Raw genomic sequence first — 20,056 nt, forward strand, 5'->3', positions numbered from 1 at the left:
TGAGGTATCGGATCGGATTGGCCGATATTGGCCGGATCGGATCGATATCGGTATCGGTCAAGGCCGATCCCGATATTTGACCGATACAACAAGGTTTGACTGGATCGTTGTTTGGATCGCCCAACTCATCGGCCGATCCAATCCTTGACTGATCCAATTGAATATTTTTTTATTTTTTCAAAGTTGTTAAGTTTTTTTTTAATATTATCTTGACCGATATCGACCGATACTGATTGATACCAACCGATTTTGATCGATCCGATCCCAAGATCATAACACCCACCAAGTATGACCGATACATGACCCGATCCATCAAAAAATGATTGTGGGGAATTTTTTGACCGATCTTGATCAATTTGCATCGATCCGATCCTGATCCGGAAAGGTTTCGGCCATGACCGATCCCAAGTCCGATACCTGGATTTTGAACCTTGAGCCCACCAAAAAAGGTTCATTCCCAATTGAGACCAAAATTGGTATGTAAAATCGACAATAAAATCGAAACTTAGAACCGTTTATTAATTAGTTTTGATTTGAGATATTGGAACCGTTAAATAAGAAGAAATTTTGTAGGGACACATCAAATTTTATTTCCACTAGTAAGAAGAATTGGAAAGTTGTTTTATACCATCTTAATTATAAATGCAGATGTTTAGCAACTTTTTGTTAGTGGTTGGTGAATGATGTTGACAGTGCACACCTGGGCCTTGGGCTGGCGGTTTGGCAATGTTCGCTTAAGAGCTGAATATAAAGGAACAATTTAAGCCCGGCCAAGGCATGTCTGGTTCGGCCCCAATCGGCCCAACCCACAGGCTTGTCGACTCGAAGACGTGAGGACGACTTTGCAGTTGCTGGGGGGACAAGTGCGAGTTTGGAGTTGGGAAGGAAAGAAAAGAAAGAAGAGGAAACAAGAAGATATGGAAGGAGAAAGTAATTGGAGCGTAGCAGTGGAAGATCTTGTTGATGGTGGGGATGTTGAAGGAGCGATTTCTCTGCTCGAATCTGTGATTTCGAAGCTCGAAAGTGGACCTTCTTCATCGCCTTCGGATCTGGAGTTGGCCTCAGCTCTCGGTGACTTGGCTAATCTCTACTCATCTCGAGGTTTTTCTCTAAAAGCCGACGAACTTCAAACCCATGCATTTCTCATAAAACAAGCAGTTCGTCAACATATTCGTCCTCCAGGGTTAGCTGCGCTCCTGATCTTCTTCCTCCGTGTTCTAATCAGTTTAATTAGTTCCTAGTGTTCGTGTTTCCTCCTCATTTTATTTCATGCTCCAGGGATTCAGATACTGTAAGGAAGAAAGATCAAGAGGGGAATAGAGTTTCGCCTTCTGATGCAGCATCGCCTTCTGATGCTTATGCGGCCGCCAATGCTTCTGTTTCTTCGGATGATGGTGCTTTTCTCTGGTCTTTATCTGGTTTTGATTTAAGTGTTCTTTATTTTCATTATGAGAATATTTTATTTGTTTTCGTTTCATTCCAAAGAAAAGAAGAGCATTTTGTTCTTTGGAATCCAGTTTGTGCTTTTTACTTCTAATAATTGTTTAGTCCTTTGCTTTGATTTGTCTTGAAACTTTGTGTGATCAATGTTATTATCCATGCATCAATCATTTGAGACTTATTTGAATGTTTCCTGTTGGAAATATTCCAAAATAAAATAAGGAAATGAGTACTTATCTTATAACATAGACAAATCGAGGTTGATAACGGCAACCACAAGCGCTATATATAGCATCACAAACCTGAAAACATATAGTGAAACTTAAGGAATCAGTGGGGCTGAGTTGTGCCACTAGTCACTCTCCTTAAGACTATAGACGCCCTTTACGGTGCAATTTGGGCTCTTACGAATCAGCCTCCAAGGTAAATAAATAAATAAATAAATAAATAAATAAATATATATAAGAGACACCTCCATGGAGTGTCTCCAAAAGACATGTCCAAACAGCATGTAGGATCAAATGGCAACACCCAAGAGGAGGGGTGAATTATGTGACAATGCTTTCTTGCAATATGTAACAAAAAATTAAAATAAAAGTGTAATAACAAAATGCAAGAGTAAGAGATAGAGACAATGGGAGACACAAGCGATTTTAGAGTGGTTCAGATTCATCAATCCTCGTTCACTACTTGAGCTACACAGACCAAGGATTTCCACTATCAAGGATCTCTTTCCAAATGGCAGAAATCAAACCTTACACCTCTCAATCACAGTCCTTCGGATTGAGCACCCGTATCAGATAGGCCAATGATTTCTTACCCGAGCCACACTGGCCAAGGATTTTTACAGATCAAAGATTTCTTCCTTCAGCTGTAGAACGCATCCGCAAGAACCTCATTAGCTGTAGAACACATCTACAAGCTAAGCATAGCAATATGACTTCGTACAAGTCGGAAACTGCACCAATTCAAGCTCAATAATTCTCACAAGCAGTCAAGCCCTTTTTCAAGATGATAGTTTCGTGTAAGTTCAAAAGTATTATAGTTCAAATGACTCAAGACTTTATATAGGCAACAAATTAGCCATTTGAGTCAATCATGGGTTTTCTCAAAGATAGAAAATATTCAAACTATTTTGGCCTTCAAGAAAACAACTTCTTTTGCAAAGGGACTCTTTATATCCTAATATCTTTGTTTATATTAGTGCATATTTTCTTATTTCCTGTTGTTTCTAGAGTCTTGATGTTGTAGTTTTACTGCTGTTTAGTTGCATACTCATGCTTTGGACTTTGGAGTGCCATATTTTGATGAACATAAAATCATAATTTTTTTTCAAGTGGGATAAAAGGAACGACACAGATATTGACACTATACATTCTAGAGGGAATATTGATACCAGACAGTTACTGGAGAAGATTGGCTGGCTATTCTGGCCTGAGAAGCTTCTCTCTCTCATTCCTCAACATCTCAAAAGCCTCTAATTATATTAAGCAGGCTGTGCTATTTATAGCTAGTCAGACATGTAGGTAATTATGCCCTAACTCTATTCGTTGTTTTACCTTAATTATCGACCAAGTTAAAGTAAAATCACACCCTTAAATGGTCCTTGTGTGCCCTACAAAAATTTACATAGAAAGTAGGAAACTAGCTACCAAAATCTGATTAGTATATAAAACCATTCTTAATTTCTTAAAACTTGACCAATCTTTGGCAAATTGTCTAAGGGCTTGGGTGACCACTCCTATAAAGTATTTAGTCTTATCTCAAGTTTGACTTTTTTTACCAAATCCTGGTCTCTGATAGGTTGATTTATGATATCTCTATGGCCACACATCAAATTGTTGCAAAAATTTCAGCCAATTTTCAATAGATGAAACTCTTCAAGAGTTAAAATTTCATAGTTATCAAATTGTTGGGGTTGGCAATACAGTTTTCTTGTTAGTTTCCCCAGTCCCACCCTATGTTAACAATTCCCTGTTTCGTAATGTTCTTTTGGCAGCTTCTTGTTTCTTCTCCCCTTTCTTCTTTTCTTTTCCACACTGGGATTTAATAGGGTTCATGCAATTGATGATTCAATGAACTTGGTGCTTCCTGTACGGATGTGAGGAGAAAGTTGTTAATCATCGATCTTGCATCCAAGACCACTAGAGGTATTTGATGTTACTTACTTTTTGTTGTGGATTGGATTTGACATCAAGAACCATTAGGATTTCCACCTCAGACCTCTTTTTCTGTGAGAGGATCTATTTTCAAGAGGATGTTTCAGTATAATTTGGGTATGAGAAAATGGACCAGACAAATCTTTGAAGTCAATTCTGCATAGGATACTTGCTTATGTCAGTGTTACATAGTCATCATGGCGTCCAGGCTCCTTGGTCGCCTTGGACGCATAGGCGGGCACCTTGGGTGTCTTGGTCTGCCTTGCTGGTATCGCCTTGATTTTGGACCCTCTCCAACGCCTTGGTCGCCTTGCCGCCTATACCTATGCAGTGTTATCTTATCTAATTGGACATTCAGTGAAGTTAATTGTACAAATTGTGCAGTGTTAGGGAGAGATTTGATGCCCATATTGGCATTGGTGAAATGTAACACTAATTATGCTTTTTGGGGAATTGTAAACCACTTACCTTATTGTAATTTCTGTACTTTGTAGTAGTGAAGTTAGTACAGTGTCTCTTTCTCATAATTTATCCTGTATTGATGTTCATCTTGTGTTCCTATTACTGATCAAATAAGTTCTTAAATATGACTAGAATAGTTCTGCTTTTCTACTAGAAAGAGTTTTTTCATTGCTTCACTGTAGAATGTCTAATAAAATTTCCATGTACTTTTAGTGACTTATAATGTTAAAATAGTTCTGCATTTCAACTAGAAAGAGTTCTTCCATTGCTTCGTTGTAGAATGTCTAATAAAATTTCCTTGTACTTTTGGTGACTCTTATAATGTTATAAGTTAACTTTGAATCTTAAATCTTGTTCAGATTGGGAAGCTATTGCTGATCGTGAACCTGGTGAATTATTCTCTCCACAAAATGAAGGGGGTGCAATAAAAGTTGAAGAGGGTGCAGTAAAAGTTTCACATGAAGATACCAAAGTTCAGACTCCTAAGCGGCGGGGAAGGGGGGAATTCTTGTACAGGAAAAATGTCTTGTATAGTGATAAAAAACTTGATATTGCAAGGGATAATGAGTCAGAGGATGAAGCTCCTAGCCATAGTTCAGAAGAAAATACAGAAATAAGAAATTGTAAGTCACATGCACTTCAACAGTTTGGTCTAATCGTCTGCATCCGAAAGCATATTGTGTTGTGGAAGCTTATGTTCTTTTATGTTTTGTCACTTCATTGCTATTTTACAATGGCAAAAGTTTCTCTAGGTGCACAAACCTGGAGAATCTCTTGGTCAGAGACATGGTTCTACAATGTCGATGGTTGATATGGACCATATGGCTAATCCAACTGTTGAATAGATAGATGACCCTGTGAATCTACTTGTCAAATTTTGTTGCTATCTCAACTATATGGCCAACCATTTAATGGATTTTTCTACCTTGTATTTTCAGCATCATTTGGAGGCTGATGCATAAATTCCAATATTTGGATCGATAGGGAACCATTTGGATTAGCCATCTCTAAAATTCCAAACCAAAGTCAATCTTAGATTCTCTGTGTTGAATCTTGTCTCTTACCCTACAAATATCTACCAAAGTTGACTTGTCGATTATACCATAAGTTGTAATCCTTTTTAGCTGAAATTTAGCACGAGTCGAGGGTGATTTTGACAACCTGATGGGACCTAAGGGATTTGGGTTTAGAAAACCTCAGAAATTCTCAGTACTGCAGGATAGGAACTAAACCACATTAGAGAAAATTCATCAGGATTGGCTTGAAACTCTGGTCAAGTGACCAGTTTAATAGAAAGACAGTTCTGCAAAGTATGATTCAAATATAATGGTCAGAGATCTCCATTTTCAGTTTAGAAGGGAGAACCCCCTAATTAAGTCCTTTACATGTGACAATTTGAGACAATCGCGATTGAAGAATAAATCTTGTCGTACATATCATTGGTTTACTTCGTGCTTTTCTGTTGTAAGAGTTATATCTTGGAGATATTATTCCTCTTAAGTAAAAAAATAAAAAATGGATATAGCTCTGGAACCTTGGAGATTTTGACATCTCATTAAGATGATTAGAGACCTTGCTTTCCAATTGAATTGCTCGAGCCATTAGAAGCTGACAGCTGCTAATGCAATTACACGTGATTTAGCAAGGCAGGGTGTGCTTATAATTCAAATCTGTTTTGGGAATAGTATACCTGTATGAAATAGTTGTTCTGCTCATGTTTTTGTATATTTATGATTTTTTTGGGGGGCGGGGGTGGGACTTTAGACCATGTCTGTTGTGAGATTACTACACTCTTTTCGCCTTGTAAATTGTTATTTATGAAATTTTCACGGGGTTTGTTCTCTCTTTTGTTTGGGGGGGGGGGGGATGGGGAGAAGGGTCTATTTATTTTTCATTCCTCTGCTCCTAGAAAAATATATAGGGAGGTGTGCATGATTCATGCTTGAGAAAGTAATTGTGCCATATGCTTTGGTGCCTTATTGTTTCTGTTGAACCTTTATTCTCATGCTTGAACACTAGTTTTGTTTTCCATTTTGTGAGGATCTGTTGGTCAAAACATATTAAGAATCTAACAATTATTGCGATTATTATTGTGATTTCAGCAAGATTTGGTACGAATCATGTACTTGTTCTGGATGGTTTCCCACCAAGTACAAAAACGGCGGATTTAGAGAAGTATTTTGTGAACTACAGTGACTCTGGTGTTGCAATCCGTTGGGTCCATGACACTGTCGCCCTTGCAGTATTTCGAAATCCATCAATTGGTAATATCGCAACTTAACTACCTTTTTGAGCTTAAACAAACCTTATGTGCATTATGATAAGGGTGAACATTTCCTTTAAGTCCACTAAGATAAGCTTATCTGCTTGTCCCATGCTTGTCTGCCATGTGGCACATGTCGGATGGGGCTCAAATTTGCAGCACTAGGGCAGAACCCAAGGTCCCCTGTCCAAATGTTAAGTTTAGACTCAATCTGAGTTGACAAAGTGGCAAAACAAAACTTTGAAAAATCTGGACTGAGGTGCAGACAGACGAGTCCAGCTCACGTTCACATACGTGAGCGTACGAGAACGGCTCCCAGCTGTTCAGATGGAATCCACTTTGTGGGACCCACATGGATCGATTCCATCTGAAAAGCTGGGAGTCGTTCTCGTACGCTCACGTACGTGAACCTGAGCCCAACTCCAGACAGACATGGGAGGTATATTGATTGTGGATTTTGAAACTGTGCAGCCAATCTGGATGTTAGTTTACCTATCAAACGGACAGAATTGCCACATCATTCTACGATGCGACAGAATTAAGTGGGCCATGTAGATAAGCTTATTCACATTGGACCTTGAAGTGGCAATTTTCCCTCACAGAGTTATAGTATTATGGGAATTTTCTTACAAGGTCCCATGTAGATAAGCTTACATACATGGTCGTCCATTTTTGAGCAATGAGGAGGGGTGATTTAGTTGATTTGACTATTTGATGGATAGAGCACCCTTTGGATTGTTATATGTCAAATTTCATGGCCTAATGCAACCATTTGGCCTGCCATCCAGTGGCTTTTCTCTAATGTGTTTTAAATCATCAAATCAATGGAGGGCTGAAGTGGGCAGTTCCAACAGTTGGTAGATAGGGGACCATTTTGTATTTGCCATCAATCAAGTTTCAAAGCCAATGAATTATATGGCTCACCATGTATTGAGTCTTTTCTCTAGCCATTTGAAGCTTTATAAAATATCACCCTTTGATTCTGCCTTGTAGTTTAATGCTTTTAGGCTGATATTTGCCTTGTGACACAAGGTGTGGACAATATGTCCACGGAAGTTGAAATCCAACCAAGCAGCCTTCTCACAAATATTCAGGGACTTGTGTATAAGCCTCTCTAAATGAACCGTGTTGGAAGTTGTGATTGAAGGTGGCCATGATTTGGTCATTTGGTGACTATAGGCTAGGGAGGATGGTTCTTGGAGATATATCCACCTCCTTAAGGGAGTTAGGGCTTTGTGTTTATGGGAATGTCTTGAGGTGGCAAGGTTTAATATTTCGCGATATCTCGGTATCTCGGGCCTACCGAGATATCCGAGATACCCGAAATATGACCGAAATATTGCATTTTTTCTGCAATATTTCGGGGGTCCATCTCAGGGGGTATTTGGCCATATCTAGGCCTGAAACTTCATGGACAGCCTTATTTAAGCTTAATAAACACATTTAAACCATAAAATTGTAAAAATGTGAATTCAAATTGGTGTTTTGGGCTTGCACCCTTGATTGACATACGATCGCCGACCCTAATGTATAAATAGTTAAATACACATAGATTAGGCAGTTAATATTTAATAATAGTATTTAACTTCATCACATATCAAGTTAAAGCCAATACACATTGATGAGTACCATGTTTCTCATAAACTCCATAATATTCAATAACTCGCTTAAAGCCTTAAAGGCAATACACTAAGTGTCAAAGTTAGTAAGTCACAAGATTCGCAACTCGCAAGTCACAACTCACAAGTTCATAGATCAATGAAATCACAACTTAAGTTACAAATTACAAGTGCTAAACTGCTAATAGTAGTTGCTGTGCCTCCCTGGATCAATCCCACTCATGCCTCGTTGGAGTCGACGTCCATTGCTCTCTGTTTGAAGGACATATGTGGACCACGGTATAGAATCGGAGAAGAAACGAGTGTAGTCATCCATAAGTGTCACGTAAATGGAATCATCAACATACTGTAGGTAACCTATCCTAGGATATAAACTAGGGTTACCAATCGATCCAGTCCGTGAAGAAGATGATCCATTGTGATATGATGTTGGCGCCGGCGTAAGAGGCGATGGCATTGGCTGCATGTATGGCTGGTGAGGTTGGTAGCTAGGTCCGCTAGGGTATGCAAAGATGTTATCTACAAAAGATGATCCAGTATGTCCCTGGGACTGGGACTGGTAGTCATAGTCCCCTACCCCACTAAACTGCCCATATGATGATGATCCATATCCATATCCACCCAATGTCACCCCTATGCTGGCTGGCTGGTCTCTCTTGTTCCCTTTGTTCTCTTTGTTCCCTCCGCCCCCTTTGTTGACTACTTTCCCCCACCTTTCGCTTGCCCTTCGCACGTTGTCTATCACGATCTGCCATAATGATACTTGTTTACTGCAATGTAAGTAACACAAATAATTAAAAAACTTAATGTAGATGCACTTCAATTGACACTTTTAGATTACTAATACACTTGTATAGTTATTTAATATTTTTCCCCTAACCCTTATATTTTTCACATAATTAAAACCAATTTTTTATATATAATGTTAATATAAGTATTGACCTAACACAACAAAACCAAAAATTAGTAAACATAATATACATTTAATGCATCTCAAAACATATAGAAATAACTTTCATATTTTTTCATTATTTTTTAAACTTAAAACTCATATTTTTCCTTATTTATTTCTGTTTTTTTAATTTTTTTATATATTTTTCTTAATTTTCGAAAATTAAAATAATTATTTAAGAGCAGAAAAATAAATCCGACACTGTGAAGCCGTAGATCGGCCATTGGTGTCTAACATATATTTAATTCATTACCATCTAAGTCATATTGCCCCTAATTATTTCCTATTTTAGTTGTAGGAAAATGAATTTTTAAAACCAGAAAAAAAATAAAAAAAATACATATGGGAAAAAAATTTCGACACCGTGAGGCAGTAGATCGGCCTCCGGTGTCTTAACATATATTAATATCATCAACATCTAACAACATTTGTACAAAGTATTTAAAAAAAAATTAGTTTTAGAGAAATAGAATTTACCTTAAATAATGAAAATAGGCTTGGATGATGAGCTTAGATGACCCTCCGACGTCTTCCCGGCGACAAGGAGCTTCAACAATGCTTGGATGAGGCTTGGAAGGGAGGAAGAAGAGCAAAAAATGAGGAAGAAGAGAGAAAAATAGAGTTTCAGCAGCTCTCGGTTGAAATATCGACCAAGAGCTGCGAAATATGGTATAAAATGGCCCCTAGTGTCACACTATTTGTCACTTTTTCAATATCTCGCGATATATCGTGAGATCCACGATATTTCGTCGATATCTCACGATATATCGACGAGATATTGTATTTTTTGGTTTCGGATGTGTTTCGTATCTCGGACATGTCGAGATATACGAAATGTGGCGATATATCGCCGAAATTTCGCGAGATTTTATACCATGTGAGGTGGAGATTGAGGTTGGCTAATTCCTTGGATGATGAGCTAGCCACAAGAGGGATTAATAAGCAGTACATGGTACTTAGCAAATATGTTTAGTCCATCTAAAACAAAAAAAATAAAATAAAAAATAAAAAATGAAAAAAAAATAAAAAATGGAAACTTTTTGTAGAAACAGATTTGAATTAGGTTAATGCTTGGATGATTAGTTCTTTCCAAGCACATTGTATTTATAACTATAATGAAATAGTAAAAATAATTACATAAGCAATGTGGGATTAAACCACATAAGAAACTAACAAATAATAAAGGAAAAAAGTTTAGAATACCCCCACGGTATTCTGGCCCAATATAACTAACACTCCCCCTCAAGTTGGAGCATATATATCATGCATGCCCAACTTGACTAAGATAGGATGAAACAGCTTGCTACTCAATCCCTTAGTGAACACATTAGCTAGCTGATCAGAAGACTTCACAAAGGGAACACAAACGAGGCCAGCTTCAAGCTTCTCCTTGATGAAATGTCGGTCAACCTCCACATGTTTCGTGCGATCATGCTGGACAGGGTTATGAGCAATACTAATGGCCGTTTTATTGTGAAGCATCATTGGAAGATGGACAGCAACACCAATATCCTGCAATAACCCTCTAAGCCACAGAAGTTCACAAATTCCTTGTGCCATTGCGCGGAATTCGGCTTCAGCACTAGACCTTGCCACAATATTCTGCTTTTTGCTCCGCCATGTGACAAGGTTTCCACCCACAAAGGAACAGTAGCCAGAGATAGATTTCCTATAAGGAGAACCAGCCCAATCGGCATCAGTATAGACTTCAACCTTCAAGTGACCATTGGCAGATAGAAGAATTCCCTTTCCTGGAGCAGACTTCAAGTACCTCAAAATACGACGGACCGCATCCATATGAGAGGAATATGGATCATGCATGAACTGACTCACCAAACTCACAGCAACTGCAATGTCAGGGCGTGTGTGGGAAAGGTAGATTAGTTTGCCTACTAACCGCTAATAGGCACCCTTGTCAACCGGCTCACCCTCTTTCTCCCTAAGTTTTGTAGTAGCTTCCATAGGAGTATCTGAAGGATGACAGCCAAGTAGCCCTGTCTCAGTCAATAGATCAAGGACATATTTTCTTTGAGAAAGAAAGATGCCCTTTGAAGATCGAGCAACTTCCATCCCTAGAAAATATTTTAGGGGACCAAGATCTTTGACCTCAAACTCACGGCCAAGAAGAATTTTCAAATCCCTGATTGCAGCATCATCATTACCAGTGATCACAATATCATCTACATAGACTACGAGAAGAGTAACCTTGTCACCAAGTCGTCTGATAAACAAAGTGTGATCAGCATTGCTCTGCTTGTAACCTGCTGAAATCATAGCCTTATGAAATCTGCCAAACTAGGCCCTGGGTGACTGCTTCAAGCCATAAAGGGCACGCTTCAATTTACAAACCTTGCCCGTAGTCCTGTCATCAGAGAAACCAGGTGGAATGTCCATATATACCTCCTCCTCAAGCTCCCCATGGAGAAAGGCATTTTTGACATCTAACTGTTGAAGATCCCACCCAAGATTTGCAGCACAAGATAATAACACCCTGACAGTGTTGAGCTTTGCCATTGGTGCAAAGGTCTCCTGATAGTCAACTCCATAAGTTTGAGTGAACCCCTTTGCAACCAAACGTGCCTTATACCTGTCCACCGAACCATCAGCCTTCTGTTTAACTACGAAGACCCATCTACAACCCACTGGTTTTTTCCCTGGAGGAAGAGCCACAAGATCCCACGTATTATTTGTGTGTAGTGCTGTCATTTCTTCCAACATTGCTGTCTTCCACTTTCCATCTGTAGATGCTTCCTGCCAATTTCTAGGAACCGAAACAGAGGAAAGAGAAGATACAAATGCACGAAAAGAGGGAGAAAGAGAGTTATACGAAACAAAATGAGATATGGGATGTAAAGTGCAAGTCCTAGTACCTTTGCGAAGTGCAATAGGTAGGTCGGAAGGAGATGGATTACCAGGAGATGTAGGATCTGTGTCTGGAGCCGGCAATTGGATGGGTACTAGTGCTATAGTGGGATGCAACTGTCCTCTTGTGGACCTTCCCCTTGTATAGGTGATCATGTTGGAGTTGTCAATTCTCTTCTGAAATTCACCAATAGTTCTCTAGACCGGAGTCTGCTCCCCCTGAGTAGGAATATTAACAACACTATTTTCTATGGTCTCCCCCTGTAAAGGATTCCCATTAGGTGAGGGAGGAACAGCCAGAGGTTGTTGGGAGGTCTCCAAAGTAGGATGGGCAACATCCAAGGGTGGATAGGAAGCATCCAAAAGGGGCTGGACAGCAGCCGTGGGTGGTAAAGAGGGCTGGGCAGCCAGAGGCTCCTCAGGTAGAGGAATCTCGAAAGCCACATCTTCATCAGCACTCTCCCCTTGAAGCGGTGGCGAAGAATAATAAGAAAGGGACTCATGGAAAACAACATCCATGCTAACCATGGTACGGCGGGAAGGGGGATGGTAATATTTATAGCCTTTCTGGGTTGGAGAATAACCCAAGAAAATACAACGGAGTCCTCGAGGTTCAAGTTTGCTGGGAGATTTAGTATCTCGATCATAACACACACAACCAAACACCTTGGGAGGCACAATAAAGGAAGAATTACCAATTAAAACATTAGAGGGGCTACGGGAGTGAAGTACCTGAGATGGCAGCCTATTGATGAGATAGGCTGCTGTGATAACCGCATCCCCCCAATATTGAGACGGGACATTCCTCGCAAACATTAATGCTCTGGCCATTTCTAACAAGTGGCGGTTTTTCCTTTCTGCCACACCATTCTGGGCAGGGGTATCAACACAACTAATCTGATGAATGATTCCATGGTCAGCCAAATATTTTTGAAATTGTGATTCTTTATACTCTGTTCCAATATCACTTCTCAATATTTTGAGAGTAGCCTGGAACTGAGTTTGGACCATTTTATGAAAGTGTTGAAAGCATGAAAAAACTTGATTTTTGGTGTGCAAGAGATAGACCCATGTGTTCCTAGAATGACAATCAATGAAAGATACAAGCCACCGATGGCCAGAAATAGAGGGTTTACGATTAGGGCCCCAAACATCAGAATGCACTAACTCAAAACAAGAAGAACTTCTTTTATTTGAAATAAGATAATTTGTCTTTTATTTGAAATAAGATAATTTGAACGTGTCTGTTTGGCCAAAACACACGTCTCACAAAAAAAGTCATCTTTAGTATGTAGGGTGACCAAACTAGGAAATAAATGTGCTAAAATTCCTAAAGGGGGGTGACCTAACCTAGAGTGCCACTGGTAGAGTTCAGAAAAGACCATGGAGTTCTGGTGTAGTGGAGAAGGTAATGGTGGTGGAGAGAAGCGACCATCATCAAGCAGGTACAGCCCACCGTGCACTTTACCCAATCCAATCGTCTTCCCAGAGGCCAGATCCTGAAACACACAATGAGAAGGAAAGAAAGTAACTTTGCAGTTAAGATCACGAGTACTACTACTAATGGAAAGAAGGTTAGTAGTAAAATTAGGAATGTGCAAAACAGAAGTTAATGGAAGGGAGGAAGTGCAGTTGATGATTCCCTTTCCAGAGATAGATGAAAGAGAACCATCAGCTACCTTGACCTTGTCCTTCCCAGAAGTAGGAGAGTATCGATGAAACAAACTAGAGGAACCGGTCATATGATCTGTAGCTCCAGAATCTATGATCCAAGGATGGGAGGCTACAGAAGCACAATGACCGCCAAAAGGAATACCTGACCGGGCAAAGTGTGAACCTGAATGAGCGGAAGAATTGGCAGTAGCTGATGTAGTAGAGGCAGCAACAGTGGAAGACCTTAGCATACGTCGAAATGCCTGTAGCTCATCCTGGGATAGACCAGGGTCAGTAGTAGGGTCTGTAATGTGATCTCGATCCGATGGGCCTTGGGCTTTGTCTTAGTCTTGGTCTTGGCAGCCCGTTTTGCTTCAAAGTCAGCTGGTTTCCCATGAAGTTTCCAGCACCTCTCCTTGGTGTGATATGGTTTGTGACAGTGCTCACAAACAACAGTCCCTGTAGTAGAATCACCAAGAGAAGCAGTGCCAATAGGTGTAGGAGTGATGGGGGCAGCAGCCTTGAGAGCAGATCTGTCAGTAATAGGAGGATGTAACATGGCAGCCCTACAGTTCTCCTCAGAAGAAACCAATGCATAAGATTGTTCAAGTGTGGGAAAAGGTGTATGGCCCAACACTTGAACACGAATGGGATCATACTCCATATTCAAACTAGCTAGAAAATCATAGACTCTGATCTTGTCCACATGTTTCTTAGAAGAGGCAATATCAGCAATTGTAGAGGGGTGAAAATCAGAGTAATGATCCAACTGTTGCCACAGGCTGCGGAGAGAAGCATAGTAGTCCAAAACAGAAAGGTCTACCTGAGTAGTGTGAAGGACCTTCTTTCGAATGTCATAAACCTGGGCATCATTGCCAAGCTGTCCGTAGGTCTCCTTGCAAGCAACCCAAATCTGGTCGGCAGTATCCAGAAGAAGAAAATTATGCTGTAAAGCTGAAGTCATAGAGCCTATGAGGTAGGACATGAGAACACCATTATTGGCCAGCCACTTAGTCTGATCAGGGCCTTTATCACTAGGCTTAACAATAGTGCCATCAATATGGTCAGTGAGGCCACGGCCAGCAATGGCAAAGGAGGCTGATCTGGACCACATAAGGTAATTTGAGCCATCCAGTTTGATGGGGTTAGGTGGAAAGCTGTGATAATCTGTCTTGTGATTGCCATCATGAACAGAAGTAGCAGTAGAGTTGGTAGAGTCACCCATACCGGCAGCAGAGAAGGCCAAACAACTTCAAGTAAAGTCCCAAACAAATAGAACCAGCAGCCAAAAAGGAACCTTGATCAATTATGGTTTTTAGGGTTTTGAACAAAACTCTAAAGTGATGGAATCGATGGATGAGCCTAGGCAAAAAACAGATCTGTAGAATCTGATATAGCTGTCGAAGGAGCCCTTATAAGTGAAGAAAACACCTGCAAAAAATCAGCAACAGTGGGCAGCAATAACCCGAAGATCGATGGATGTCAGGGTTTTGAAAAAAACCCTGATAATGGAGGAATCGATCTCAAGGAAGTCTTCAATCTTGAGGAATAATTTCTGAACCAATAAAACAACAATTCTGCAGCAGCTTCTGGTCTTCAAAGAGAGGAGAGGAGCCCTTGTATCTGATGTAGAAGCAATCTCCAAGAAGGAACTGAAGAACCAATATCGCAGCAGTGTTGATTGGAGTCTATCGAACAGAATTATAAGTCATAAATGAGGTAATGGGGGCAGCAACTGGATCGCATGATTACCTCATCAGTGCTGCCCTATATGGGAATGAAGAACAAGGGAGAAGAAGGAGAGAACTAGAAGAGAAGAAGATCGAGAGAGAGAGAAGAATAACAAAAACCGAGAAAAATTGGTGTCCCTAGTTCGAAATCTGCTCTGATACCATGTAGAAACAGATTTGAATTAGGTTAATGCTTGGATGATTAGTTCATCCCAAGCACATTGTATTTATAACTATAATGAAATAGTAAAAATAATTACATAAGCAATGTGGGATTAAACCACATAAGAAACTAACAAATAATAAAGGAAAAAAGTCCAGAATACCCCCACGGTATTCTGGCCCAATATAACTAACACTTTTTTAATCATTACCAGCAATAATTGAGTATTTACTTGGCATCCTCACTACTTTGATTTTAATAGAGAAGTATGGCAGCAAAATTCTATTATTCTTTATAATGAAATTCGATTGGCGCTGATGTGTGTGTGTGTGTGCGGGGGGGGGGGGGACGGGTAGGTGGGTAGCTGAATGGCTTTTTGCTATGCTTAACAACTAGTTCCTCCTGATATCTACCATGTAGCAGTCCATCTAGCTCTCAAATTTTGTACACAAGTACGCTCTACCATTCCATATTTACATATAAAAGCTTAGCCCAATTTGTACATAAAGAAAAAGCAGGTCAAATTTTGGTTAAAAAGTCAAAGATAAGAGAAATTATAGATCATCCAAAGTACATGGGAATAATTGAATACAAATTGGTTTTATGATTGAAATTGACATGTGGTTAATCCCAATCTGAAGTAGATGAAGCATGAAGAAGACCAAAAGGGGGGGGGGGGAATTACTGTTCACGTGACACTGTTCATGCGAACAGTAATTTGGGGTTGATATGGACTGCTGTCTTAGAGGAGTTCATTTTTAGGTGTTATTTTTATTATGAGGCACTTATTTAGTTTCCTATTTGAGTTGTAATCCTAATTGCAAATCCTAGTTAGACTCAAGTTTCTATTTTAAAGGGGTGTTTTATGTAATGGTTAGTTTCTATTTTATGATTTTTATTTTATTCCTAGAAGCTGTCGTAGGTTTTATTATAAATACATGTATGTGTCTGAGCAGAAGAGGACAGAGATTGAAGAAAAAAGAACTATGGATGAAGCTGTGAGATGCGGCAACAGTGAGAGACCATGGGTGAGAAGCCCTGGGTGAAAGGATGATGGGCTGAGATTGCCTGGCTGAGAGAGCTGATCCTATCCCCCCCTTCTGTATCCCTTTCTTCTTCTTTTCTATCCTTTGATGTTCTTCTTTCATATGTAAACAGAAAATAGCAATAAAAAAAAGAGTTTCAGTTATTTAATTTTGTCCTTTTATTGTATTGATCCTGATGCAATCAATCTCCCGTTGGTTCGAGGTCAAGTTTGCATTACTATCTATCCATCAGGTTGAGAGCTGCCACAGCAGCAGCCACGTGGCCAAACTCAATAGGGACACGTTGTTAAGCTTGCCAATGCATCTGTTCTGCCATATTTTTAGGTGGATGCAGTGCATATGTGATACCATGCTTAATGACACTCCCAGCTGGTATCTGCTACGTGGTAGCCCATCTGACCCTCAAATTTACTTCAATTTTCTACTGCTATTTAATGTAGCTATTTCCTATTATGTAGCTACTTCAATTTTTTAAATACTTTTCATCATTTTATGTCCAACTAGATGGAGTCATTGAGTTTCTTTGGTTTCGTGTTTCTGGCCCTCTTCTTGTTTATTGTTGTTGCATCATTATCTATGCTGTTTTCTTTTGAAAGACATTTTGGATTCAATTCGTGCATTCGTTTTTAATACAGCAAGTGAGGCAGTAAACAGCGTCAGTTGTCCATTCATGGTACGTCGGCTTAATGAGAATGATGTACTTTTGACCTCAATTTCAACCCAAGGTATATCATTTATCTTCTCCTCTGCTTTCCCCCTCCTGAAACTTTTATGACATTCGAACTGCATGTGGTCAAATTTTAGTAAAGAACGTGGGAATAGTTGTGTTCTGAAAACCTTCCCCATCTACCCTCACCATGATAATGTGATTGAACCATCAGCAGCAAGCAAAATATAATGGCAAGCACAACTAATAATAGCAGTTTCATTAGAGTTACAAAAGCTTAATTTGAACCATTACATTTATGGGTTGGCTGCCTTTATTTCCTTCAACTTTTGCCATTCCTATGATTTTGATCCCTTCATGTTTTCATACTGCTTGAGTGAGCATTAGTAAATTGTAAAAGTCTTCCGTGGTGTCTCGCCTAACAGCAATCATTGTGGAATCTTCTGCCTCATGGTGAAACACTGAAGCCCGTATCCTTACCTCCATCTTCCTGGTCTGAACCTCAAATTGTTACATTCTGATAATATACGACGATACCAAAAGGAGGAAGACTACGAATCTTCATATTCTATTAGGGGAAGAGAACGCTATCTGGTCGTGTGCGTTATGCGGCCCCCCGTGCCCAGACACTAGGCCGTGTGAAAAGACCGCCGTGCCCCTATGGAAATCCCTTGGGGTGTGGTGGTCATTTCACGTGGCCCTGTGTTTGGGTGCAGGAGCCGCACACCGCACACAACCAGGTAAGTTACATTCAGCCAGGTACTAACCCAGAATGCATTTACCAAAAAAAAAAAAAAAGACCCAGAATGCAGAACCTGTGCACCTTTGTATTGGACTGACAACTCTACCTTGCACCTATTTTTGTATAGGGACGCTGTTCTTTGTGCCACAGCAGCGCAGCCTGCGCCCAGGCACATGGGGGTGGGTGCAATGACCGACCACCCTGTCCCCCTGCACAGGCTGCCCACGTGCCTGGGCGCAGGCTGCGCTGCGGCATAGAGAACATTCTCCCTTTTGTATATTATCTGTGGCTGTATATCTATTTTTTGGAAGGAGAACGAAAAAATGCTAGTAAAATGGAGAATTGTCTGGAGAAAGCGACATGTTTAACTCTTGAAATTTTGTCACTTTTTTTTATGTCATTTAACTGGGATTCATTCTTTATTTTTAGATCTTGAACCTCCTTACCCAAGGCCAAAAACATCTGCAAGGACAGCCCAGAGGCTGATTGCTCAGGGAATTGGACAGAAGCTGCCAACAACCTTCAGATCCAGTGATTTGAAGAAACAAGAGGAAGACAGAAGGAATCGTATAGTCACAAGGCAAACTTTGAGGGACGAGGCCTGGGGTGCTGACTAGAAGCACTATTTTGTGTTCCATATCTTAGTTCTTTATTGATTTTTTTGTTCTTTACCAGTTCGATTTGATTAACATACTTGTGTATGTAGTTAGACATAATTTTCTTAAGAGGAATAGGAAATTGGTTCACGTGACAGAAAATTCATTTTTGTGATGCCAAAATATAAATCATATTGACTGCAGCAATCGAAACATGATTCTACTAGACTTCTTCCCACCTCTGACTGGTGTATTGTTGATGACCATGTTTGATCAATTAGCTAGCATTAACCAAGCTGAGGCTGCGTTTTTCCAGAAACAGAAAAAAAAATTTTAAAAATCGAGCTGTCTTGCTTATTACGGTCTTAAGGCTTCTATACATTGAATGTAGGGGAAAGATTTTATATTGGTAGCTTTATAGCATACCAATTAAGAAGCAGTCATTTTTGAATACGAAATTTAGATCTAACTACTTCTAGTCGCTCTACCGAAACAGTGCGACGTGCCTTGGAAGTAGTAGTAGTAGTTACTAGTTAGATCTAAATTTCTATGAAAACATGAGGACAACGGAAAAGGAAGGCATGGGAAAGTAAATAAACTTGAGAATGTCACTTCGGAGATTTTTTTTTTTTTGTTGGGTAGAAATTAATTTATGGTAAAGAGAATGCCACTCAGTCATGTAGAACTCTGCCGCTACATCTCCTTGGAACCCTAGAAATTACCACGGGTGTAGTGGTCATTCACGTGCCCTTGTATCAAGACATAGGAGCAGCGAGTCTGTCACGATCGGGTGGTGATCTTTCTCCTTTAATTTATTTATGAGGAGTTTTTTTGTCCAAGAGTGTGGCCTACATCAACACTCGCATGTGTCTATCTCTCTCCTCCTTCATACAAGGGGTCTGAAACTCAGAACTGTCTTTTCTTATGGGGAGGAGAGAGATAAAGTCATGGGAGTACTTGCATACGCCACACTCTCCGAACAGAGTCATTTTTCCTTTTATTTATTGCTATGTGAGAAACTCTTAGTTATTGGATTACACGGTTTGACGGATATCACCTTCCTGGTTAGGGAGTCAACTACCTTTTTAATCTGCCCAAGAATATGTTATTGGAACTTACAATCATCATAAAATAGTAAAGGACAATCATAACAAGCAGTGAACCAGAAAGACCCTTAACCATGAAATATTGAAGTACTATCCTAACAAGTACTTGAACCAGAAAAATGCAATCATTCATCATGGTTGAAAACAATGTCATTGAAAACCCAACCCACATTCCTCCTCCAGAACAGGATTGCTTTAAATATAGACATCAAAAGCAGAATACTCTGGGAAAACTCAAATTTTTTTTGTTAGAAGACCTAATAATTGCAATTTAGGATGAGAATGTACCCGATTATAATGGCCGAAATCGAACAGAAAATAGTGTGTGGGGAAGCCGAAAGAGGGAAGGATAGGTAGAAGTTTCTGCAAAGACACAGAGAACGAGAGAGAGAGATCCCTCTATTGCGGAGCTGCCAATACTGCAACGTGCATCCCAGACACAGCAAGACGGCAAAATGACCACCTTATTCTTACCTGGGTATCTTGCCCGCGCAAAGGTAAGGAAGTCTTTTTCACCTTGCTGTGTTTGGGATGCACGGAAGTAGAGGATCTAGATGAGAGAGAGAGAGAGAGAGAGAGAGAGAGAGAGAGAGAGA

At 39.9% G+C, this 20,056-nt stretch overlaps 1 protein-coding gene across 1 annotated transcript in view; it reads left to right on the plus strand.

The window, feature by feature from the left end:
- The first annotated feature begins 856 nt into the window (after positions 1 to 856).
- The window catches only part of LOC122669863 (R3H and coiled-coil domain-containing protein 1), a 35,535-nt gene continuing 16,335 nt past the window's right edge, over positions 857 to 20,056 (plus strand). Inside the window, exons 1-6 of the mRNA XM_043866741.1 lie at positions 857 to 1,183; positions 1,279 to 1,394; positions 4,421 to 4,684; positions 6,164 to 6,325; positions 16,985 to 17,074; positions 18,188 to 18,415. Coding sequence (XP_043722676.1) covers positions 918 to 1,183; positions 1,279 to 1,394; positions 4,421 to 4,684; positions 6,164 to 6,325; positions 16,985 to 17,074; positions 18,188 to 18,375 — 1,086 coding nt within the window. The 5' untranslated portion in view covers positions 857 to 917 and the 3' untranslated portion in view covers positions 18,376 to 18,415. The remainder of the gene's footprint in view (positions 1,184 to 1,278; positions 1,395 to 4,420; positions 4,685 to 6,163; positions 6,326 to 16,984; positions 17,075 to 18,187; positions 18,416 to 20,056) is intronic.

Source organism: Telopea speciosissima, chromosome 7 (assembly GCF_018873765.1).
Source record: "Telopea speciosissima isolate NSW1024214 ecotype Mountain lineage chromosome 7, Tspe_v1, whole genome shotgun sequence".
NCBI classification, from domain to species: Eukaryota; Viridiplantae; Streptophyta; class Magnoliopsida; order Proteales; family Proteaceae; genus Telopea; species Telopea speciosissima.